Source organism: Phyllostomus discolor, chromosome 4, assembly GCF_004126475.2.
Source record: "Phyllostomus discolor isolate MPI-MPIP mPhyDis1 chromosome 4, mPhyDis1.pri.v3, whole genome shotgun sequence".
NCBI classification, from domain to species: domain Eukaryota; kingdom Metazoa; phylum Chordata; class Mammalia; order Chiroptera; family Phyllostomidae; genus Phyllostomus; species Phyllostomus discolor.
The window spans coordinates 27,759,862-27,786,181 of NC_040906.2; the positions used below are offsets into that span (position 1 = coordinate 27,759,862).

General features: G+C 38.0%; 2 protein-coding genes across 5 annotated transcripts in view; one reads left to right on the forward strand and one right to left on the reverse strand.

Moving 5' to 3' along the window:
• The window catches only part of SUMO1 (small ubiquitin like modifier 1), a 28,360-nt gene extending 12,768 nt beyond the window's left edge, over window positions 1-15,592 (forward strand). The window contains exons 2-5 of the mRNA XM_028509135.2: window positions 3,068-3,142; window positions 5,651-5,728; window positions 9,188-9,259; window positions 13,520-15,592. Of these exons, the coding sequence (XP_028364936.1) occupies window positions 3,068-3,142; window positions 5,651-5,728; window positions 9,188-9,259; window positions 13,520-13,588 (294 nt within the window). The 3' untranslated portion in view covers window positions 13,589-15,592. The remainder of the gene's footprint in view (window positions 1-3,067; window positions 3,143-5,650; window positions 5,729-9,187; window positions 9,260-13,519) is intronic.
• A 1,350-nt stretch (window positions 15,593-16,942) lies between these two features.
• Window positions 16,943-26,320, reverse strand: part of KIAA2012 (KIAA2012 ortholog) — a 114,178-nt gene continuing 104,800 nt past the window's right edge. For all 4 annotated transcript variants that reach the window (XM_036023056.1, XM_036023055.1, XM_036023054.1 and 1 more), the window contains 5 exons: window positions 23,979-24,316; window positions 21,823-22,025; window positions 20,440-20,612; window positions 19,420-19,639; window positions 16,943-17,086 (listed from right to left, as the gene is read on the reverse strand). In XM_036023056.1, coding sequence (XP_035878949.1) covers window positions 16,948-17,086; window positions 19,420-19,639; window positions 20,440-20,612; window positions 21,823-22,025; window positions 23,979-24,316 — 1,073 coding nt within the window. In that variant the 3' untranslated portion in view covers window positions 16,943-16,947. The remainder of the gene's footprint in view (window positions 17,087-19,419; window positions 19,640-20,439; window positions 20,613-21,822; window positions 22,026-23,978; window positions 24,317-26,320) is intronic.

The following is a 26,320-nucleotide window of genomic DNA, read 5'->3' on the forward strand; positions in this document are numbered from 1 at the left end:
CTTGAAGACAATTGTTAGGATGATGAATGATTAAGTGTGAGATTTAAGAGAGGGAGAATAGGCAGTTACGACTTTCCTCCAAGTTTCTTTGTGGGCATTTGAAGGTATGGCAGTTGTTTATTGTAATTGGGAATCCAGGAGGAGTTGTAGGCTTTTTAATTTGATTTTGGTTTGTAGGACCAGGAGTTAAAGCTAACAGAAAAGTTAGAAAGAAAGCATTTGGTTTTGGACACTTACATTGAGGGTACCCATGGCACATCCAAAGTGGAAATACTCAAGTAGTTGGATAAGTGAGTGTGAAACTCAGAAAATTGTCAGGTTGGAGAGAATGATTTAACAGTTATTAGTACAGGCAGAGGTATTGCCAGTTTTGTTCCATACCACTGCAGTAGAATGACTTGTAATCTTTTTGCTGGTGGAAGGTCTTACCTTCAATTCGTAAAACGGCAACATCTGTGAAGTGCAAGAGAGTGAGGTATGCTGTATCTTAGAAATAGTTGTAATCATGGGTCACCTCGAGAGACAAGAAGCAGGGAATTGAAGACGGAATCCAGAGGTGCCACGAGTATTTAAGGAAATGGACAAAATGAAGAGAGAATGGAATCCTGGAGGTGAAAGGTGGAGACTTAAGGAAGTCATCAAGGAAGAAGTGTTTGTTGTGTTAGACAGTTGAAGAGGAGATTTGAAATTGTCCATTGATTAGTAGTAAGGAGTTGAACTAGTAATCTCGGTGAGAGCAATGTCAATTGGAATGGTGAGGGATAAATCATATTACAGTGGGTTGAGAGTGAAAGTGGAGATAGCAAATGCTGAGTACTCTTGTAAGAAGTCTGATGAAAAAGAGGACAACAATTAGAGAAGCCAGTTGAGATGGAGTATTTTTAAATTGAGAATAAATGCTATAAAAGGTATGAATAAATTGTGGTAGCATTAAAGGAAAATATTATGGTAATCTCATTTGGAAGGCTGAGGAGTGCTGTGGTTCTTAGAAGAGTTTTTTCAATACTGGTCTTTAGATGATGCCTGGAGTGGATTTCTGAGAGGATTTCAGGAGAGCCTGAGGGAGAATGTATAATCCTGGTAAAGGAAACAGACCACAAAGGGCCGAAGGTAGAAAAATGCTAATGGGCATATTTGGGGAACAGTAAATAGTCAATTTAACAGAATCCTTAGATTTGTAAAGAAAGTGGTAAGAAGAAAAAGTAAAAGAAACAAAAAAACTGGTAAGAGAAAAATGAGAGTTGAGCTTGATAATGGAGGGACTCAGTGGAGTGCTTTGGGATTTGCTTCTAGACCTTGAAGTACTGGCAGCTATTAATACTTTTTGATCAGGGTAGTTATACGGTAGGAGAAGCTGTGCTTTTAAAAGAGTTTTCTGAACCAGTGTGGGCAATGGAAGGGAAAGAGTTCTTGTCCTGAGCAGCCTCCATAGCTATCCTATCAAGGAAATACTGGAGCAGAATCACCCTATTGTGCTGATGTATTGCTGCTAGGCTTTGGGGCGGGGGTGGGTGATTCTTTGTGCTAACTCAAACAAAGCTTCTTTACTAACACTCCTCCCAGTTAGAGGGAACTCAGGGCTTTGTTGCTTTTTTTGCCCTTCACTGCATAGAATAAGCTATCCTCGCCCTCAGTAGAAAACTTAAAGGAAGAAGCAACTGTTTTACTATGAATACAAATTCATGGAAATGTGGTGAGGCTGTTTTTTGAAGACAGTCTTCTGGTTTTCATGTGAAATACTGTTTCACTAAAGAAGGTTAATTTTGCCTGCTGCTGTAATATGCAGTAGTCAGCAAATGTTGAAAGTTCTGCAGAATGAAAAGCAGGCAAAAATCCACACTAACAAAGTCAATTCTGTTAATCTAAGCATTTCCCTAGACTCTAACCTGTATGTTCATGTTAAAAGGTACTTCTAATTTAAGAGGTTCTGTTAAATGTTGAGTGTTAAATAGCTTGCTTACTAGTTTTAAGTTATTGGCATGAGATACACAGGTAGTGGCCCTGTGATTTTACTTGTAAAATACAACATCATCAGTTATATTCTTACCAAGTGTGGATTAGCAGTTTGAAATTGTTGTGAATAATAGAGTATATATTTAAATAAGTGGATAATTTGATGGCCAAGTGAAAATTTCCAGCCTACCTCCTTTACTAAAAATGACTTACTTTTACTTCATGATGAAGTGGTTTGAAATAATTTATTCTGTTAATTTCATTTTCTGTTCAGTATCCCTTCATTTGAAAGTATTTTATGACCCTCTTTTCTTCTGTTTTCCAGTTTTGTTTCTTCTTTCCTTTTCCTACTTAGCCTGTTTGTACTTTTTCCTTATTTCAGTTCACATTCCTCTGATTTTTTTTTTTTAGCCAAGCCTAATCTAAAATTGGATATATTGCTTCAGATGTCTAAAATAATAGATCATATAAAACTGGTTTGTTTTGACTCAGGGATGCATTAGGCAGTACTTTGCTATTTGATTTTTCTTCCTAAATCCTTGCTAAATAGACTGCTTATGTTGATATGACTATTTTACATTTCTTAGTACAGTTTTGTAATTGGAGAAGTTACCTTCTCCCAAAAGGCTGTGAGAAGATAATTTTGTAGTAGCGTTTGGTTAAGAATTCATGGAGTGCTGAGTTTCCTTTGACTAATAGGACTTGACTGTTGGCTAATGGTCTCCAGGTTGTCCCTCTGCCCCGCAGCATGAGCAGCGGGAACACCACCTGGTAACTTGTTAGAAATGCAAATTATAGGCTAACCCCAGACCCACAGAATAAACTGGGAGTCTTAACAGGTCTTTGAGGTGATTCTTATGGACAGTGAAATTTCACCACCATTACTGTAGGATAGTATAATAAAAGAGACCTCTCTCTTGATTTCTAGTGAACTGGTGTTTGGGCCAATTGACTTAGGACCTTTTTTGCTTAATTGACTGGCCGAGAAAATAAATGATCTTTGTGTTCTCAGGTGCAGATTTTGTACTCTCCTCTGAAGTAATAACTACTCATAAGAGAGTAATAAAAATAGCATATAGGAACTTTTATCTCTAAAATTACTTTTTTTTTTCAGGAGGCAAAACCTTCAACTGAGGACTTGGGCGATAAGAAGGAAGGAGAATACATTAAACTCAAAGTTATTGGACAGGTGAGTTTCATTATTTTTGACTCTTGAATGTGTGAATAATTTCTGACACACAGGAGAAGCGATTTAAGTAAGGCAAATTATTTTAAAGTGGTGTTTTAAAATTTGCTATAAACTGTTGAGGGTAGAAGAGGCTGATTGTATTTTAATTGTTCTTCAGGGCAGATTTAAGTCACCTTAATTTCTTCAAATAAAACCTTTTTCTTAATATGCTTCAGTGGCAAATACATTAAATAGTATTGAGTGATAAGGCTAGGGCCCACCTTAAACAAAGGGCCGTCTCAGCTCTTTTTGCGACCCACTTCCCTTTTCTTGCACCTCATTTTGCTGGCTTATATCTTATTGACTGTTTTTGAGATGTTGACTGATAATTAAGGTAAGCTGAAAATTGTTGGAAGAATGCATTATCATAGTTGCTCTTTTAAAGGGCAAAATAATTGGTGGACTCTCACCATCAAAATATTAGAGTTCCATTTCCCCACATTTTACCAAACATGCAGTATTACTAGTCCTTCAGTGTCGTGCTAGTATGATAGGTGAAATTTTGTTTATTTTACATTTCTCTGATTAATGAGGTATAATTTTTGGTCTACTATGTTTATATTCTTCCATTGATTATGTGTTCATATTCTTTTCTTATTTTCTGGGGTTATCTTATATAATTCACATATCATAAAATCCATTTTAAAGTGTATAATTCAGTGACTTCAGTATTTTTACAAGGCTCTTCACCCATTACCACTGTTTAATTCCAGAACATATCACCCCCAAAAGACATTCTGTACTCAGCAGTAACTCCCCATCCTCCTTTCCACCTAGCCTCTAGCAACCACTAATCCACTTTGTCTTTATGTTTTTGAGTCAGATTTATCAATCTCCTTTTTCAAAAATGGTTTCTAGGGTTAAATCTTGCTTTAGAATGAGGATTTGTCAATGTAAAGATAGGGGAAAATCTCTGTTTAAGAAGAGAAAATACTAAAATTAAGTGTTACCTCTAATTCATCTGGATGTGATTTTAATGTATGGTGTGAAGTTATGGTATGGATATTTTGTCTGTTAATGATATTATCCATAGAAAGAGAATTTGTTTTTCTTTACAATTACAGACACAAAAATATTGTAAATGTTCAACTTCTACTAGTATAATTTGTGAGTATGATATGCAGGCATAGGAATTAGCTTTGAAATTTTACAGTATGCACGTGTTAATATTTATTCTTGATATTTGCCTGATAGCTTGCTTGATAGTCTGGGTAGAAGAAAAGAATTGAAAAAAAAAAGAAAAAAAATTTGTGGTCCCACAAATCTATTTAACTGACTCAGGCTCTCATTTTATCATGTGAGAGAAACCAGATTCTGGGGTGACTTTCTATGGCAGGATTAAGTTTTTCAGTCTGTTACTTTATGGTATACAAGGTCTGTGCAGAAAAATTCCAGACATTGTTAACGTAATGAGAACGGTTTGCTTGACATTGGTGTAACTTGGCAGTCAAGGAGAGTAGACTGGAATGCGCATGTGTGAACAATGATGACTTCACTGTACTAGTTAGTGGGGGTGGTAGATGCCATTGAGTGAGCATGTGTACTGTGTGGCTGTCTCATTCAAAATGACTGAGCTAGTACAGCAATGAATCTGCATCAAATTTGACATTCAGCTGGAACATTCCTCTTTGGAAACTATTGGGATGATGCAGAAGGCTGCAGCTATGGGCAACTTGGTCATGCATCACATCTTGTGCAGAGTTTTTTGGCAAAACATCAAAGGCCCCAGGTGACTCAGCCCCTGTGCAGCCCAGATTTGGTGCCCTGTGACTTCTGACTTTTCCCCAAACTAAAATCACCTTTGAAAGGGAAGACATTTCAGACTGTCAGTGAGAATTGAGGAAAATATATATGATGGGGTAGCTGATGGCAATTCCAACAAAGGATTTTGCAGAGTGTTTTGAGCAGTGGAAGAGATTCTGGGAGAACTCAGAGGTCTCAAGGTGCCTCCTTCTAAAGCGGCTAGCCCATGATTGTCCTATGTAAATGTTTCTTGTATCTTCAATAAATGTGTCTTTTTCATAGCACATGGCTGGATACTTTCTGGACAGGCCTTGTATGTCTTGTAGTTTGACCACCTTCAATAACACGTCAGTTATTAGGGAGGTACTTTTTTGTTTTGAGTTGCTTTGGGGGGTTTGTGATAATTCACCTTTTATTTTAAATATAGAATGAACATACAATTATGAAGCAATGCATTCTCTTGACATATATGCTTTTACTTATGCTGTTAATTAAAAAATTCAAGACAGATTGTCTTTATGTTTGTTTTATTAAATTTCTTTTAAAATGGGTATAAAGCTGTGATTAAAGTGTTTTAATAATACCTGTTATGAATACAAAAAAATATTTTGGTGGGAAAATACAGGTGACAAGGTTTGTTTCTATTTGTGTAATTAAATAATTTGTTTCAAAGCAAAGCAAATAATTTACACAAAGAGGGATAATTGTTTTCTTGTATCTCCTTAGGATAGCAGTGAGATTCACTTCAAAGTGAAAATGACAACACATCTCAAGAAACTCAAAGAATCATACTGTCAAAGACAGGTTTGTATATTATTGTATTAAATACAGTGCTTCCTTTGTCACTAATTTTCTTTATCTTTATGGCTTACCAGTATGTATAATTAAGGCAAGTACATTTTATTGATCAGTATGAAATTTCCTTGTTTGTAACGAAAAGTATAGCCATATGTTAAATTTAAGTACTAACATTATTATCTTTAAGTACTGTTTATTATTTTTATATATAATAGTAAAGATTACTGCTAATTGCATTCTATGCTTTTAATGTCAAGTATTTCTCTTTTAAAAATCATATAGAAATCTAATTAATTTATTAATACCAAATTCTCACAAATTTTGGCCTTTGTGAACTAGATTATTAAGTCCTTTAACCTGTCTAGATTCAAATATGGGCTCTACTACTGTTTGAGTAAGAGTAAGTTATGTGCCTTGTCTCCCCCTTAGTAAAATGGGAACTTAGCCCTGGCTGGCTAGTGTGGCTTAGTTGGTTGAGTGCTGGCCTGTGAACCAAAAGGTCGCTGGTTCGATTCCTAGTCAGGGCACATGCCTGGGTTGTGGGCTAGGCACCCCAGTGGAGAACACACAAGAGGTAACCACACATTGATGTTTCTCTCCCTCTCTTTCTCCCTCCCTTCCCCTCTCTCTAAAAATAAATAAAATCTTTTTTTTTTAAAGGAACTTGGTAAAATGGGAATATTACAGAGCCTACCCCATGAAGATATAAGATGACCTGCATAAAGCTCTTAACATGATGCATAAAAACTGCTTAATTGCCCTGGCTGGTGTAGCTCAGTGGATTGAATGCGGGCCTGCCAAGCAAGGGGTTGCTGGTTTGATTCCCAGTAAGGGCACATGCCTGGGTTGTAGGCCAGGTCCCTGGTAGTGGGTGAGTGAGAGGCAAGCACACATTGAAAAAAAAAAGAGAAAAAATGCTTAATAAATGCTACCCATTATTGTTAGTAATAAAATATAATTTTAAATAAATGTAATTGGAATTAGTGTACTGATGCTCCTGGGCTTATGATGGGGTTGTGTCCCAGTAAACTCATCATAAATTGAAATATCATAAGTCAAAAATGCATTTAATACATCTGATCTTTTGAAACTCACAGCTTATCCTAGGCTACCTTAAATGTGCTTAGAACTCAATATTAAAAAATGCTGGCAACACAGTGCTCTGTGGAATGTTGGTTGTCTGCCCCTGTGATCACATTGCTAACTGGGACCTGCAGCTTGTTGCTGCTGCCCAGCATCATGAAAGAGTATCTTATTGCATACCACTAGCCTGAGAAAAGATAAAAATTCAAAATCTGAAGTACAGTTGATCTTGAACAACATAGGGGTTATTTTATATGTTATATGTATTACATACTGTATTCTTACAACAAAATAAGCTGGAGAAAAAAGTTATGAAAAACATAAGGAAAATACATCTGTAATACTGTATACACTTACTGAAAAAAATCTGCATGTAAGTGGCCTCATGCAGCTCAGACCCATGTTCAAGGTTTAACTATACAGTTTCTACAGTGCACACATCACTTATGGATCATTATAAAGTAAAAAATTTTAAGTTAGTGACCATCCGGATATAGGAGATAACCAAAATATATTTTAGTAATCGAATTGTGTTACATGATATTACCACAAGTATTGGAGGTTTTTTAGATGGTTTCTTTTTACAGTTAAAATTTACAACTTATATAAAAGTTGCTTTGGCTAGAAGAAAAAGAGATTACCTAGGAGTTAGGATATGTAAAACAGTAAACATTTTTGTCTTTTCCGGTTTTGATATTTTTAAACTCGGTAAAATCTTACTAATTGGGGCTCAACTAGTTCACATTTGTAATAATACTGATGAGCACTAAAATTGAGTGTTCACCAGGGGAAAGAAACAAATATTAAGTGTGTTTTGCTAGGTACTAAGACACATTGTATTTAGCCCTCACAACAATTTTGAAGAAAATTATATAGTGTTCTCTCTCCATCTATATACCAAGGAGTTGATTATTGAGGAAAAATAGCAAAGTAAAGAAGTAAATCACAAAGCTAAAGTTTATGGAAGGTGCTACATTTGGGGAGATAATTAAAATATAATATCAACTTAGAATCATTTTCAACTTTTTTCCTCCTTACTCAAGGACATGTGTATTGATTTTAGAGAGAAGGGAAGGGGGAGAGAGAGAGAGGGAGAGAAATGTTAATGTGAGAAACATTGATCGGTTTCCTCTCATAAACACCTGGTGGAGACTGAACCTGAAACCTAGGCATACGCCCTGACTGGGAATTGAATCTATCACTTTTTGGCTTACTGTATGATGTTCCAACCAACTGAGCCACACCGGACAGGGTGGCTAAGAGTATTCGGTCTTTAGAAAAGCTGTTTCTACTTAGTTCACAGAGGCTTGATAATATTTTTCTTTTATTTAATAACATGAAAGGAATAGGAAGCTTAATTTGTTAGAGCTATGTAATACCCAGTAGAGATTGAAAAGTACAAAAAGTAAATATTTATTGAGTCATTTTTCCATTTTGTGTTTATTGATTGGTTTCTATAGAAACATTTTTGACCTATAATTCAGTGTGTCCTATAATTAAATTAAACTCAAAGAATATTCTACCTTAGTCGGTTATATTTATTTTATTTAATATATGCCCTGGAAAGAATTTACGTATGAAATTTAATGAATTTAGTGAAATGAAGGGTAAGTGTGTGTGGCCTTATGTACTTCTGTGTAGTACATATTGAAAGATAGTTTTAATTTTGGGTGGTTACTTTTGGGACCATGTTTAAGCACTGAAAATATGTTAAGTATTGAGCAAAATTTTCACAATACTTTTGGACTAAATTAATGATTCTTGATTTGTACTTAGTGAAGTTATTTCTCATTGCATGAGTCATATCTTAGCTATTTTGTTGAATAAGTGATTTAAAAATTATTTTAATATCTTTGTGATAAAGATATTTGTGATACAGTGCTATCTATGCTGTCTGGCAGGTTTATTGTAGCTTATCTGATCAGCTGTGATGCTTTTATCATATTTCTATGATTTAATCTTTTTAAAACCAGTTTTGCTTGTATAGTTGGAAGTGAGTGAGGGTGCTCATCCAGTTTCTGATTTTATCTTTTATGTTAGCTTACAAATAGTTGTCAAGAGCACTGGCTTAGAACAGATTTGGCCTTAAAATCTTGGCTTGCTGTGTGCCCTCTCCTTACCTTTGATTCCCTAGCTGTAAAATGAAGATAAGGTGATGGACAATTATGATTATGTATGTAAAATGCTTGGGACAGGGATGGCTTTGCAAATAATTTGTACTCAATAAATTGTAATTATGATGAAACAATTAGCTAATTTTATGTTCTATGTATTCTGTTGAAGCTTTCATGTTTGCTTTTTTGTGCATCAAAGTTTTTATCTCTTCTAAGATTTGTGTGTGTGTGTATATATATATATATATATGTTTTTTTGCCTTTTTAGGGAGTTCCAATGAATTCACTCAGGTTTCTCTTTGAAGGTCAGAGAATTGCTGATAATCACACTCCAAAAGAAGTGAGTAAAATTTCTTCTTTGAGTCAAGAAAAATTTTAAATTCTGCATTGAATGATTTGGTTCATGGTAAACGGCCCATTTCTTGAATATTCTCTGATTTAAGTGATACATCATTTGTCAGAGAAAAAAATAATCATTTGAGTTGCACTTCCCATATATTGCCTTCAAAAGTACCAATATAAAGAGAAGTTGAAAGTGGAATGGGGTGCAGAGATTGTCATAAGGCACATACTGTGTCTTTTTGAAGAAGGACAGATATTCCTCAAATTTGGCAGATTTTCTGGTACACTTTTATGGTGATGGTGACCGTTATGGTTTGATTTTGACTTTGACCCATCTTGAGAATTTCATACAGAAGCTTAGTGTGTATTAATATATTTGGCTCTGTCATCTTGATTTATCATGTTTTTTAATGCTTCTGTTTTAATTTGTTTTATTGTATTATGTGGACTGTTTTCTTTGCTTATATATTTCTTCAATTTGGGTTTGTCTGATGTTTCCTCGTGATTACATAGATTCAGTTTTGCATTTTTGGTACAAGTGGCACAGAGCGAAGCCGTGTACTTCTGAGTGCATCGCATCAGGAGGTACTGATGGCTCTTTGTCTTGTTATGGGTATAGTTACTTAATGTGGTAACTGCCAGGTTTCTCCATTGCGAAGTTATCATTTCTCTTTGTAATTAATAATTTGTGGGGAGATGCTTTGAAACTGTGAATATTCTTCTTAAGATACTGGCCAGTGAGGGACCTCTTTAGGTTGGTGTCTGTGTTCTTTTTGACATGTCTCCATCGTTTTTTCCCCATCTTTTAAAAAGTTTTTATCTTAAACTAATTTTCAACTTATAGAAAAGTTGCAAGAGTAGTACAAAATATTGTACTCTCTTCTACCTAGATTCACCTATTTTTAACATTTTGCTACCTTTACTTATTATACTTCCCTAACCCCCATGTATATATTTAGGTATGTATACCCTATGAACCATTTCGGAGTAGGTTGCATGTACCATGGCCATTTACTACTTAATATTTTAGTATGTATTTCTTAAGAACAGGTATATTTTATGTAACCACAGTGCTGTTAATCAAATTTAGGACACTTAATATTATTAGAATACTTTAAGCTACAACCTAATTTTGTCATTTGTCCCAGTTGTGTCTTTTATAACAAATTTTCTCTCCTGTCACAGGACCCAGCTCAGTATCAACATATTTTATTCAATTGCCTCCTTAATCATCTTTAATGTGGAGCATTTCCTCAGCTATTCTTGTCTTCTATGACATTTACATCTTTGAAGAATACATATTAGTTATTTTCTAGAAAGTCCTGGATCTGGGTTATGTATTATGTTTTTGGCTGAATACTACATAAATGGTGATGTGTCTTTCTCAGGGTGTAATGATAGGTGATGTTAATTTTTTTCACTCAATTTAACTTTTTTCTTTACTGTGTAATTGTTGTTTTTCCTCTTTCATTGAGTAATTTGTTGGGACATACTTTTGATTGTCTTTCTCATCAAACTTTCCCCCCAAGGTTTAGTTTCTACCCACCATCTTGAGCATTTCTTTACTTTCAGTAAGGTGTTCCACACTCATCTTTTTTCCCTGTTCTAGCTTAAAATAATCTCTTTTTTTTTTTTTTTTAAGATTTTATTTATTTTTAGAGAGGGAAGCGAGGGAGAAAGAGAGAGAGAGAGAGAAACATCAATGTGCGGTTGCTGGGGGCCATGGCCTGCAATCCAGGCATGTGCCCTGACTGGGAATCAAACCTGGGATGCTTTGGTTTACAGCCCGAGCTCAATCCACTGAGCTACACCAGCCAGGGCTTAAAATAATCTCTTAATACAGAACAGATACTAAATGCATTTTGGTGACAACTCCTTATCATTGCTAAGAGCTTATATTTCCAGAAAAGTACTGGAGCAGTGAGAAAGAGTAGATATTTAGGGAGTGGCTTCCTTGCCCCATTGTTCATTCATCTCTGCTAATGTACATAGTTTGAAGACACAGGCTACCTTTCTGATTTCAAGGTTCCCTTGTAATGTTTGGAATTTCATTCCTTGCAGTATTTAACAGGCTTTATGTGTAATTAAAATGAAGTTTTATAGCATCTTTAATAATTTAATATTTATATGTGTACCACAGCCAAGATAACCATAACACAAATGCCAATTTAACCCCTTAAAAATTCTAAATCCTTAGAAGCCTGTGTTTTATTTTTAGTTTTCTTTGCATGCTTTAATTTTTTTATATTTTGAAATTCTGCATAAAAACATGGCCTATAAAATATGAAACTTATCCCTGGCTGGCATAGCTCAGTGGATTGAGCGCAGGCTGTAAACCAAAGTGTCGCAGGTTCGATTTCTAGCCAGGGTACATGCCTGGGTTGCAGGCCATAACCCCCAGCAACCACATATTGATGTTTCTCTCTTTTTCTATCTCCCTCCCTTCCTTCTCTAAAAATAAATAAATAAAATCTTAAAAAAAAAGTACTCACGTTTAAAAAAATATGAAACTTTTCTTATTAGAGGTTATTGATCTTAGACTTTAAAATTTTTATTTTTCATTTGTTTTTTTGTGGTTCATTATAGTTCAGTGAACACAATGCTAGTTTTTTATTTCAGTCTACCTATTGTTTCTCAATCCTGGCTGCACACAGGAATGAACAGATTCAGAGTCCTTTATCCTCAATAAGGGTGTACCTGGGTTACACCCTGTGTGACACCGTGCCCCTTTGTGTACTCTCCTTTTTTGTATAAAGACTTCTCATAGTTAAAAATAAAAGTAATAAGACCAAACTATTAAACTATATAAAATGGAAAATATACTCTGAATATATCTGCATTCCCATTTAGCAGGCAACCATTAATTATTTTTTTTTTAACATTTATTTTTAGAGAGAGGGGAAGGGAGGAAGAAAGAGATAAACATTGATTGGTCAGAGGCAACCATTATTAATATAATAGTCCTCCTTAGCAGTATTGTTTTCTGTGGTCTGAGTTACCTGCAAGCAACTGTGGTCCTAAAATAGTAAATGGAAAACTCCAGAAATAAACAATTCATTGGTTGGAAATTGTGCACCATTCTGAGTAGTGTGATGAAATCTTGTGCTGTCCCATGCTGTCCTGCTCTGTCCTGCCTGGGATGCAGATCTTCTCTCTGTCCAGTGTATTCGTGCTTTGTGTACTGCCCACTTGTTAGTCACTTAGTGGTTGTCTTGGTTTTCAGATCGACTGTTTTAGTATCTCAGTGCTTGTGTTCAAGTAACCCTATTTTACTCAATAATGGCCCCAAAGCACAAGAATAGTGATACTGGCAATTTGGATATACCAAAGAAGAAAAAACATAGTATATATGTTTTTTATATATGTATATACATATATACATAGTATATATGTATATATATATATGTTATGTAGGAAAAAGCGATATATATATAGGGTTTGTTACTGTGGCTTCAGGCCTCTCCTAGGCGGTCTGGAACATATCTCCACAGCTAAGTGTAATGTCTGTAAGAAAAAAACTTCTGTGCTATTTCAATGCATGTGAAATTTGTAAAGATAATTGCCTATATACTTGGCTTAATTTCTATAAAAGGCATTTTAAAGGATCCCCCTTTGTTCCTGTAAGAATTGAGAAGGGATGGAGTGAAAGATAATCTAGCTTATAAAACTGGAGGAATTGAATAAAAGTAGATATATAGATAATTTTTCTGCATTGAGAGTGGTCACTGTCAAAAAAAAAAAATTATTATATGCCAGAAGGAATTCTAGATGACAAGCAAACCACTTGGAAATGAATCCTTAGGCATCTCTTTTCTAACTAAAATCACATATATTTCAAAGTGATCAGGTTTTTTGAAAAAGAAAAGAGATTTTTATCAGGTAGTTACATACATTTAGAAGTAAAATGATTTTTAGAAATATGCCATCAAACTATTGTTTAAACTATGAAATACATGTTCCCTTAGATTTAGTACTCTTTTAAGGTCCTTTCCGATACAACACTTACGTTTTATATAGCGAATAGGCTGGAAAGTGAAATTGACTCAGCAAAGTAATAAATGACTTCATTGACATAGAATCTGAGGGAAAGACATATCTCCATGTGTCTTTAAAGGAACTGCATTCTTAATCTTGGAATAGTACAACTGTGGATCCCCTTTGTATCTTTTTGTACCTTAAAACAGTGGCTGCATAATTGCAGTCAATTAAAAAATCATGCTTTTATATTCTGTTAAAATGTTTTTATTTTCTCTTACAGCTGGGAATGGAGGAAGAAGATGTGATTGAAGTTTATCAGGAACAAACAGGGGGTCATTCAACGGTTTAGATATTCTTTTTATTTTATTTACTTTTCCCTCAGTCCTTTTTTATTTTTAAAATTAGTTCTTTTGTAATGTGGTGTTCAGAATTGAATTGAAAACTGACCCCTACCCCCTGTGTCTTTAAAACATCTGGTAATTTGAATTCTAGTGCCCATTCATTATTGTTTTGTTTTCATTGTGCTGATTTTTGGTGATCAAACCTTAGACCCCTTCATACTGCCCTCTCCTTTTTAAACATTACATGTGTGCACAGAGAGGCCACCTTTTTCAGGACTGTGCATTTTCAGGCTTGTGATACATGAGGTCGACCAATTCAAGTGTTCGTAATGACATTTCTAATTGGCCCGGAAGTTCTAGCTTGTGATTGCTTCACTCCTGGACTATGACTTTCAGTGGGAGATGGAGGTTTTTCGGAGAACTGAACCGTGGAAAATGACCTTTCCTTAACTTGAAGCTACTTTTAAAATCTGAAGGTCTGGACCAAAAGAAGAGAAATACCAGGTTGGAGTCAAGACGACAGATAAAGCGAGAGTAAAGACTAACTCCAAAGATGGCTTCACTGAAGAAAAAGCATTTTAAGAGTAAAGAAAAATCTTGTCAGAAGATCCCAGAAAAGTTCTAATTTTCATTAGCAGTTAATAAAGTTATTCATGCAGAAGTGTGTACAACAGAACACTGCTCTTTTTTATTTTAATTTGTACTTTTTGGCCTGGGATATGGGTTTTAAATGGACATTGTCTGTACCAGCTTCATTAAAATAAACAAAATATTTGTAAAAATCACACTAATGTTCCATTTTATTTTTAATTGTACAGAAAGAAAAAAAAGGCTGAAACAAGATTTTCTTGCATAATACTGGAAATTATTGTTTGTACGTGGTACAAATACATATTTTTTCAGTACTGTACAGTGATGGTCATCATGGCTTTGAAGCACTGAAAGTTACTGAAGTGCCTTCTGAATTAAGGATTTAATTAAGGCCACAATACCTTCTTAAATACTCAGTGTTCTGTTTTTTAAAAATACTTGATATTTCTGTATGGTGCATATATATGATACAGTTACCTAATCATGTTGAATAAATGGGCACACCAAAAATTCTTAATTGGTTTATATTGATAATTTCAGTTATTCCTTTAACAAAATGTTTCTCTGCTTACTTAAGGTTTGATATATTTTGTTTATATTTTCCCTTTATTTCTTTATATCTTATATACTTAAATTGTGTAAGATTAAAGTACCAAATAAGTTTCTATTAGAGGTCTTATCCTTTTAACTTTTTAATGAATCACACAATTTAGTATATCTATGCATACACATAATCCAGTTTGATGTTATCCCAAATAGAATGTCATCTGGGCATTTGAGAAAAGCAGGTAAAACCTGTCTCTAATGCATTTTATAAACTGTTATAAATCCAGGTCACCTCCTAAAAATAATTGGTTTGCCTTATAAATTCTTGTATCTGACCCTATCTGAAAAATTATTTGTATTATATATAGTCTAGGTAAATTACTGCGTTTAGACCATCACCTGGCATTTATTACATTATATTAAACAGTGACTAGAAATTAGGCCAGTTGTAGGAAATCCTCATTGAATTGTGTATTTCTATCAGGCCTGAGTAACAAAGCTGATAGACTATTTGAGCAATCCGGAATGCGTGAATAGGTGGTTTGGTGTCTTATTTTTGTTTGCATCTCTGAAGGCTCTCAGCATTTAGGTGATAGAGCTTAGCTACTGGGGAAATAAATTTTATATTTTCAATTAATTGGGTTCTTCCAAATGCATTGAATTTTGCTGTGGTTAACTTTCAAATGTGATTATCTATCTGGTGTAGTAATGCTGGTAAAATAGGCCTTTCACAGCAACAGTTTAATAGATTATCAGAATTGGAAGGGACCTTGAATAACATTTAGTGTAGCCACTCTATATAGTGCTTGACTGCAACATCCTAAATTTGTAAAAGAAGGAAGAAAATAAAGTCAATAATGGTAATTTGCCCCACAGGGATGTTTTCCTTGAGTGTTCTTTCTTTTGTTCTTGGTTGAATGATTTGATATGCTCCTTTCTCATCTGATAAAATAATTGAAAGAAAGAATGAATGAATGTGTAAGTAGGGCCATCAAGTTTGAGAAAAAGACATTAAATTCACTATTACTGATAGCCAGTGTTTGGGTCATTTTATTTTTACATAAAACAAGGAATTAAAAATAAGCATCAAATCTAAGGTCAATAACAGCAATACAGAATCAAAATTAAGCTTGATTTCTGGATTGTAGAAGTACAATTTCTGTAGAATACAAATACCTTATAAGCATTAGTGGGAAATTTGAGGAAATCTGCAAATACCAAGGTTTTCAGCTGTGGACAGTGAAGTGTAGCAAAGGAGATTTGTGGGAAAATTCAGGTTCAGATAATGCTTGCTTCAATATCCTTTTATAGATCTTTGCTGAAGCTCTTGCATCCCCTTTAATAATTCTGTGATAAAACTAGATACTTATTAAATAGATGTTAAAGACAAATGATCCAATCAAGACTCCTCCTTGACAGAGTCAGTGTGATTTTTAAAATGGGGCAGTTATGCCAGTTGTTAGTTCTTCAAATCACAGTTGGAAGGCAAACCTTAAAGATTTGTTACATTTTCTGGGCTCTAGAGCAGTTTGCTATCCAGGAGAATTTTTGTGATAATAAGAATGTTTTATATCTGTGCTGTACAAAACGGTAGCCAGTAGCCACACGTGGTTATTGAGCACTTGAATTGTGGCTAGTGTGGCCAGAGAATGGAATATTTAATTTACATTTAAATAGCTACACATGACTTCTTACTGGACAGTGTAGTTCTAGAAACTACTTTGGCTCATATTGAGAAATGAACATTTATCAAGAGATTATCTTGTTTTAAATAGACATTAAGTTTTAGATTCTTAGGATGAAATGGATGTAGATTTGCTTTATAAAAACAATATAATAATTCTTAATATATATATATAAATTAGCTTCTCCTAGCTAATTCAGAATTATTTGCATTGAAGAGTTTCCATTTACCTGCAACTCCTTCAGACACTGACAAAAATGAAATATTTGAACTATCCTAGGACTATGATAGCATCTTACTGAAATCAGGCACCAAAGCTGCTGGATTTGTGTGGTGCTAGAGAACATAAAGGATTTATGTGATTGAAGAGTGTAAGTGGGTTGAGGAAAGTCTTAGTGGCGGGGAGGGGTAGTGAGTGGAGTGAACTTCCCAGAGTGAAGTTAGGTGTGGGTTGACATGAACAAGATGGGGTGGAACTTCATTATAGAAGGAGTTTCTCTTTTTTTGTCATCACCACCCAACTTACTTTCTAGTTTTCTTGTAGCGTTAAGGTCTGGGTGTTTGTAGGAACTGGAAGTAAGAGTAGACCCATGGTCTGGAGATCTTGTGTGCCCACTGCAGGCCACTGGCTTCCTTGTGGAGTTCTTGATGGAAGTGAAGACGTTTCTTCAGAGCAGACTTTTGCCTAAGGAAACAACCCCACCCCCAATCCTGATTAAGCATCCTAGAAATGGTCCTTACAGTTAGTAGAACTTCGGACTTGAGTAATCATCAGCTGGGCTTGGGGCTCCTGATCATGCATTTTAGTGTGCATCTTGCATCATGTTCAGTTCATCTAGTTAGTTACATATGAAGTTTAGAGCGTCATGAGCTTCCTACTGGGGAAGTAAAGGAGGCATAACTCACAGGTTTTAAACTTGTATTGCTCCCTTATGTATTTTTTAAAAGACTTTATTTGTAGGGAGAGGGGAAGGGAGAGAGCAAGAGGGAGAGATATGCACTTGAGAGAAACACCAATTCCATGCCTCTCCCAAGTCAAGACCTGGGGACCTGGCCTGTGACCCAGGTATGCACCCTGAGTGGGGACCAAACTGATAACCTTTTAGTTCTAAGGCTGGCACTTAATCCCCTGAGCCACACAAGACAGGGCAGGACTCCCTTATTTCAGAGGAAAAAAACAGGCCAGAGAAGTTAAAAGTACTTGGGCCAGTGTCACACAGTGGAGAGGAAATACAGCCAGTTGGCATTAAGTTCTACCCTTGGTGGAGTGAGGCTCTACCTCTTAACACATCCCTTTATTACGTGGTTTTCTGCTCTCAGCTACTTGCTCTAAGCCTTAGAAAATTGCTCAACTTTCCCTCATATGCCTTGTCAGTTTTATTTTTGTGAAAAATTGTAACTCCAGTAGCTTTCTTTTGGTCTCAATACTTATGAATCTGGCCCTACTGCTGTGATGCATGGAATACATAATTTTGAAATTGAATCAAGATTTCACTGATGATCTGTTTGTTACTTCACATAACATATCCAGGAGAGGAACAACTCAAGGTTAGGTGGAAAACCTTGAAATAGAGTTCTGGCTGCCTTCTCTTTCCTGTCCCCTATAGAGTATTAGCTTAGATGCAGCTTAAAGAGTTGATTAAAACCTTATTACTCGAGTGTCCTGGCTGGTGTGGCTCAGTGGATCAAGTGCTGGTCTGTGAACCAAAGGGTCACTGGTTTGATTCCCAGTCAAGGCATATGCCTGGGTTGTGGGCCAGGTCCCCAGTATGGGGCATGCAAGAGGCAACAACACATTGATGTTTCCCTTTCATTCTCCTTTCCTCCCTCTCTAAAAATAAATAAAATTTTTAAAACAAAAAAACCCTTATTACTCAAGAGCTTCTGTTATCAGAAAGATGTGATGATCATTACTGTTTGGTGAAAATAAAGTGGGGAAATGCCGTTGGTTCCTGATGACTGATTCTGTGTCTTTTCTCCTAACAAGGCCCTCACGAGATCTGGTTTTAGTCTACCTCTCTGACCTCCTCCGGAAGTACTTGTGCCTTACTCTCTTTGTTCCAGCCATGCCAACTTTTATTCTTCCAGCATGCCAGTCTCATTCCTTTCTTTGGATCTTTGCACTTACTGTTTACCTGCTGGAATATTTTTCTCCCAGATGTTTATGTGACTAACTCCTTGTCATTCACATTTCAGTGTACATAGCACCTCCTCTGAGAGGCCTTGCTCTTGCCAACCAATTTAAACTAACCCTCCTGCGCCCTGGCCACGTAGCTCAGTTGGAGCATCATCCTGATACACCAAGGTTGCGGGTTTGATCCCTGATCAGGGCACATACAAGAATCAACCAATGAATGCATAAATAAGTGGGAAACATTCCCTGTTTCTCTCTGTCCCCTTCTCTCTACCACCTCTCTGTAAAATCAATCAATCAATAAAAAATTAATAAAAAGATACTTAAGCCTGCAGTCCTGTTAACAGGTTTAAAATTTTTCTGTATAGCATTTATTGCCAGCTAAATATAAATATATTTGTTTCGAGACTCTTGCCACCGCCCCCCATCCCTAGAATATAAATGGCATGGTAGAAGAGACATCCCTCTTGCTTACTCCTGAATTCTGAGGAAGTGTCCAGAACGGTGTTTGGCACATAATGGGTACCCAATAAACATTGAGAAAGGAGTGGTTTAGAATCAGGGGATCTTTGGCCTGGGCACTGCCCCTAACTCACTGGCCCTGATCAAGATCCTTCCTGTCTTTGGGACTCATTTTTCTCATCTAAACCAGAGGGCTGAAATAATCTCTAAACTGCCAGCTTCAACCCCAGTTCTATGAGCCATGAAGTTCTGTGACATTTGTAGCAAAAGCACCTCTGTTCTTTAGTTTTTCCAAACTATGCTGAAGAAAGGGGAAGTGTAATTTGGACTTCACTTGTTCAAAGGCAGTGCAAGTACTAGCACCAGGCAGTGGAGCCCTTGAACAATTCCCCTGTGGTAACCGTTGCCCAAATACCCAGTACCTGGCTAGTTCCTCGCTTTGTTTCATGGCTTTCTCCAGAGCCAGCCTGGCTGCTTCCTCGTCCTTTTGCCTTCTCTGCTCTGCTTCCAGCCACGCCTTCTCTTCTGCCTCCTGTTTCCGCCGTTGGTACGCTAGCTGTTCTTCTTCAGCCATTTCCATCAGGAGCCTGTGTTCTTCTGCTAACTTCATTTCCAATTCCATCTGCCTTTGCTTCTCTGCCTCTGCAGAATAGAAAAGGGGGTGGTCTCATCAGGGGTCTCTACTGGAGAAAATCCTCTGGTCCACCTCTCAAGTCTGTGATTCCCGGGGATTCCCCAGGAGAAATGCTGCCCTGCCAGCAGGCTGTCAGATCCTCTGTGGGGATTACGTTGGGGTTAACTGACTAAGAGTCCATTGTCAAGCACCTACTATGTGCAGTATACTACAATTAACACAAAACCTTGGGGGAAAATTTTCCAGAGCCCACTGTGCGTATGGGGTGGTATGCAGATGAGTTGAGGAAGGGGATCAGATGAGGTTCTGGAGAAACTTGGTGCTTACTCAGTGGGACCATTCAGTCTAAAAAGTGTCATCTGAAATTTCATTCTCTTCCTCAAAAGTGAGGCTGCAGAGATTCCCCACATCAGCACCTGCCCTGAAGCTATCCAGATGTTTGATTGTTTCCATCTGCTAGGGAAGGAAGCTAGGAACAGGGCTCTGACTCATTTAAGCAGCTCCTCCTGAACAGTGTGGAAAGGGCAATGGGGGCGGGGGGCAGGGTCTCCTGTTCAGGGGATTGCTGAATTTCAGGCAGGAGCCAAGAGTTGTTTCACAAGGGAGTCTTATTCTGGTGAATCTGAACTCACTATGGTCACATATATCAATTACCTTGAAAGAAGTAGCTCATGCACCTAGAGTGCTTCACACAGTAAGGCTGGAATAGGACTAACTCCTGGGAGATTCAAATGAACACCCACAGTGGGAGAAAGATATTTCTGGCCCAGATAGGAGAGGCAGAGGGAGCTCCAGAATCCCCCCTCACCAGCTCTCTCAGCTTCCTCCTGCTGCTTTTTTCTCTGCAATTCTTGCAGTTTCCTCCGGAACTCCTCCTGTTGCTGCCTGGCCCTCTCCTGGGCTGCTTGCAACTGGAGCCACTGCCTTCTCTCCTCCTCCTCCTGCCACCGACGTTCTTCCTCTTGTCTTTGTTTCCTTAAGCTGAGAAAACACAGGATAGTCAGGAAAATGGCAGAAGAAGATGCAGCATCCTTGTGAGACAAGCCAACAGGCAGTGCCCCTGGTGGAGACTTTGCGGGATAAGGGCCGTGGGGAGCATCCTGCTTGAGGAGGCTTGGTTTTCCAAGGGAAACCCAATTGAAGGGCAGAGGCAAGAACACATAGGGCCTGGAACTATGAGTTGGCCAAAAAGTCCGTATGTTTTCTTTCTGTAAAATAAGATACATTTAATTTTCACTGGTAACTTGATTGATTTATATATTTTGAGTATGTCAGCTGTATCCCATGTGGTATAAATATTGATCTCAATTAATGTCTGTTTGATTGCTGTCAACTTCAGCTGGTCTACCCAACCATGGAGCATCATCCAGCAAGAAATCTCCAGCACAAAACTTCTCAAACCACTTTGACACCTTCGATTAGTCACAGCATCTTCTCCATACACTGCACTAATCTTTTTTTTTTTCTTTTGGTGTTTCAGTTGGGTTTTTACCTTTCCTGAAATAATAAAGCATAATATGCCAAAAATATTGTGTATTTTCTTCCATCTTCAATATCAAAATGGCTATACAAAAATTCACCAATCTTGATATTTTTTCTTAAATGCATGCTGATATGACAGCTGTCACAATACAATCTAACAAAATTGTTTTGAATGAAGTTAAAGACAACTAAGCACTACTAGAGCCACCTTATGGGAAAAACCAATTGGACTTTTTGGCCAACCCAATAGAAGATTACCTGTTTCGACACACAGTTCTGTGCTCTGAAATAAGGGCCTTAAGATCCCAGAGCTTCCTTTTCCACGTTCATAAAATGGATTTTGAAACTCCCATCTGACAAGGTTGTTATGAAGGTGAAATGAAATGAGTCAAGGCCTATGAAAGGGCCTAGTGTAAACCAGACGGTGTGGTAGGGACTCAACAAATGTTTTCTGGACTGAAATGCACAGCTCTGCCAGGAAGCTCCCATGAACAGCTATCCAGTAAGCCTAGTGGTCAAGACACTGAATCTTTTCTTTGGTTCAGGTTTTTCCTAGTATAGCTGAGGATAGACAAAAATGAGACACGCTGCTTTGCTCCAGGGCAGGAGCCTGAGAACCAAACTTTGTCCCTAGTGGAGGTCAACCCCTGTCTTTTTCTTCCGCTTCCTAACACGGTCATAGCCTATGAGGCTGCTCTCTCCAACCCACCGCATCTCCTCTGTGCGTCTTCGCTCTTCCAGCTCCAGTTCCTCCTTCATCTTCTCCGTCCTCTCCAGCTGCTCCAGTTGGAGCCGCCTCTGCTCTTCCTGCTCCTTTCTCTTCCTCTCCACCTCCAACAGTCTCATCTTAGCTCTCTCTGCTCGCAGCCTGTCCCGGAAAGCTTTCTCTTGCTCCCTCTTGGCGAAGAGGTCCTAAGAAACCAGTAAGTTCTTGGTGCATCACACTGTACGGTGATCAGGGGTGAGCTTGTCTCAGCAGTGAGCCCCTCCTCCACCCCAGATGAGATTGTCTCCAATCCGAGATGGAACCACTGAGTGGTTGCTACACTCTGACCGCAGCTGCACAAACTCTGCAGCCACCAGCTTGGGCTCTGGGTTCTGACTGATCTGGATCCAAGTTTCTTACTTGCTTCAGGATTTGGAGATCACAGCTTAATGTCTCCGATATCTTCTTTCTCTTGGGGCTATTACCAGGATTAACTGGAACAGTGCAAGTGCCAACATGGTGTTTGGTACATTGTGTGTCTAGAGTTCTCACCCCTAGCTGCACTGTAGAATTTCCCAAGGAGTTTTTAAACATTACTTGAGGCCAGGGCCTCACCCAGATCAATTAAATGAGAATATTTAGGTGGCAGGTATTCGTGATTTCAAAAGCTTCTCCCATGAAGTCAGCTAGGTACCATAGGTTCTCGATAAAGGCTATTTTACCAGGGGCAGGCTTAGGTATAGATGTGTCAGACTTACATTTAAGTCCAAACAAACCCGCTTTTTCCATGAAAGGATCTATCAGTTTATGTGAAGGGTGTCTTACCTTTCTTTGTCTCTCTGGTGCCCCCTCGTCAGTCAGAAATATGCCTAGAAGGGGAGACTTGAAAGGCAACCCTTCCCTGTGTACCCACTTGGGGTGACACTTCCTTGCTTTTTAGCCTTTGCAGGGGCAGCGTGGTACTATGGGTTGACAATAAATCTAAGAAATTCTAATAACCTAGCAGGCTCAGAAAACTTCTGTGCACAGTTTGAAACTGTTGTGTGCTGTGGAGAGCAGAATTTCATAATCTAGGCAGCTGGGAGGATTGAGACATCTTTCTGAAATCCTTTCTGGAAGACCATGGACTATAACATACATAATAATTTAAAATAGTGACAAGAGTTCTGATTTTGGAGTCAAAAGATCTATGTTTAAGTCTTGGCTCCACCACTTGATGGTTGTATAACTGTGGCAACAGAGCTTTTAGCCTCTTCAAGCCTCAGTTTCTAGGTCTGTAAAATGGGACTCATCATACCTAAGAGTTTGGCTGTAAAGATTAAACAAGATTCAGTACAGTTGTACCATATACATGTAACTTATGTAAGTTTAACCATAGCATCTTAACTGTGGGTATTTTAATGTAGTGTTTAAAGATACTCTTTTTTTTTTTTTGGCACAAGATCTCTAAACATAGTTCAATACCTTCATCTCAGTGGGAGAAATACTGATCTATTCCAACAGCAGAGGAAAAATTGGCTGTGTTGGTCTCTTTGAATGATGAACTTATAGGATATTATTTTTGGTTAACAGCAGGAATTTTCAAGGCTAATTTTCTTTATACTCACTTAATTTTTCTCTTAAATACTTGACATTGGAATCAGGGCCTCTGGAACAAAGTAACTCTTACATGCAGAAGCACCCTGTAAAGGCAGATGTGAGTGTGTTTGTGTGAGCTGCCTGTGGGCCAGCTGTGGGCCACAGAATGGCGGATTAGGAAAGGAGGTAACCACAGCCTTTGGAGGCAAGCAAGGCATGAGCTTCAGGCCAAGCCAAGGATATGCACTTGGCTCTGATCGCCCGAATCCACCTTTCCCAATAATTATGGGGCCTGTACTCCTCACAAATGGCTGCTGCACCAGCTTCCTACTCTTTAAGGGGTAGGTCCATGCCCTGGAAGTTTGGGAGCCTCAGAATGTATCATTTCAGAGGGTCTTTGCCACCTTATGACTTTGATCAGGTCTGGCTTCAAAAAGTTGGTAGGTACCAAAGTAGAATATATAAAACCACTGTGTATCAGAACTGTTTCTATACAGTAGTATAATTTGGGGCAGTTTCTCCCACTTCTGCATTCACACCAGTGGGGCCAGAGGGATTTCTGTGAGGACACTGCATCCTACCTTGGGAGGATCCTCATGGCTTCTCTCGTCTTCAGATTCCATGTGTCCTGTGACAGTTACAGTCTGGGTGGGCGATGACTTTCTGTCTGTTGAAACTTGGCTCTCCTGAGCATCATGTCTGGGAGAGAGCCGAGGGTCCTCTACAACAGAGGCTGAAGGAAAGAAACCTCTATCTGAGGTGTCTTCTGTTCCCTTAGAATTAATGGCATCATGCCTACTCAGCTCTGCTGCTGTTTCCAGATTCCTTTCCTTCTGCGTCCTTTTCCTTTCAGCTCCTGTTTGTTTTCCTTTGGGAATTAGCTCTGACTTCTTTTCAGTCTTTGATTCCTTTAACTTTCCTGGGTGACAATAATCAGGGGCAGAGGTATAGCTCAGCAAATGTGATCTCTATGCATCCTTTTCTTTTTTAAAAATTATTTACTTATTTTTAGAGAGAGGGAAAAGGAGGGAGGGAGAGGGAGAGAAACATCAATGTGCAAGAGACACATTGATTGGTTGCCTCTTGCATTCTGCCCCTCCTGGGGATCTGGCCCACAACCCAGACATTGCGCTGATTGGGAATTAAACTGGTGACCCTTCGGTTTGCAGACTGGCACTCAGTGCACTGAGCTATACCAACCAGGGCATGCATCCTCTTTTTTTTTTTTTTAAAGCTTTTTAAAATGTATCTTTAGAGAGAGGAGAAGTGACTCAGACACCAGCCCACAGTGTCTGAGGTGTTATGGATGAAATAAATTCACATGGTGTTGATGAGGTGTTATGAAATAAATTCACATGGACTACCGGGTCCCATGGCAGAAAAAGGACAGCTTGACTTCTCTCTATAGGGGAGAGTAAGCCTCAGCGCACCTCAGCCACCAGAGCACCCCAACCCTTGCCTGGAGAGGCTTATTGGAATACAGAGTGTATAAGTAAAGCTCAATAATCATTATCAGGCAGTAAGGATCAAATAATAGATAACACACGAAGAATTCTGAGGGCCTATTTTGAGTCAGGATCTGCTAGCTAAAGAGCCATAAAACTTTGGAGAACAAACTCACTTCCTGCTTGGACCCTTATCAGTTAGTTGAGAGCATTCTTTTTTTTAAAAATATATTTTATTGATTATGCTATTACAGTTGTCCCATTTCCCCCCTTCTCTCCCCTCCACCCTGTACCCCCCTCCCACCCACATTTCCCCCTTTAGTTCATGTCCATGTGTCATACTTATGAGTTCTTTAGTTTCTACATTTCCCGTACTATTCTTGCCCTCCCCCTATCTATTTTCAACTACATTCTATGCTACTTATTCTCTATACCTTTTCCCCCTCTCTCCTCCTCCCACCCCCCTGCTGCTAACCCTCCATGTGCCCTCCATTTCTGTGGTTCTGTTCCTGTTCTAATTGTTTACTTAGTTTCTTTTGGTTTTGCTTTAGGTGTGGTTGTTAATATTTGTGAGTTTGCTGTCCTTTTACTATACATGTCTTTTCTTTATCTTCTTTTCTTAGATAAGTCCCTTTAGCATTTCATAAAATAAGGTCTTGGTGATGATGAACTCCTTTAACTTGACCTTATCTGAGAAGCACTTCATCTGCCCTTCCATTCTAAATGAGAGCTTTGCTGGATAGAGCAATCTGGGATGTAGGTCCTTGTCTTTCATGACTTGGAATATTTCTTTCCAGCCCCTTCTTGCCTGTAAGGTCTCTTTGGAGAAATCAGCTGACAGTCTGATAGGAACTCCTTTGTAGGTTACTGTCCGCTTACCTCTTGCTGCTTCTAGGATTCTCTCCTTCGTTTTTACCTTGGCTAATGTAATTATGATGTGCCTTGGTGTGTTTCTTCTTGAGTCCAACTTCTTTGGGGCTCTCTGAGCTTCTTGGATTTCTTGGAAGACTGTTCCCTTTGCCAGATTGGGGAAGTTCTCCTTTATTATTTGTTCAAATACGTGCTCAATCTGTTGCTTTTCCCCTTCCGATTCTGGTACCCCTATAATTCGGATATTGGAACGTTTAAAGGTGTCTTGGATGCTCTTAATCTTTTCCTCAATTTTTTGAATTCTTATTTCATCATGCTTTCCTGCTTGGTTGATTCTATCTTCCTTCTGGTCCACTGTATTGTTTTGAGACTCAGATTCCTTCCTTTCACTATTGGCTCTCCTCCGCATGTCTTCCTGCATCTGTTTTATGGTAATCTGCATTCTTTCATCTAAATTTCGTCCAAAATCCACCAGTTCCGTGAGCTTTCTGATCACCAGTGTTTTGAACTGCGCATCTGATAGATTGGCTAATTCTTGGTCGCTCAAAAGGATGAGTCCTGGGGGACTGATCTGCTCTGTTGAAAACATGGTTTTTTTTTTTCCCCCC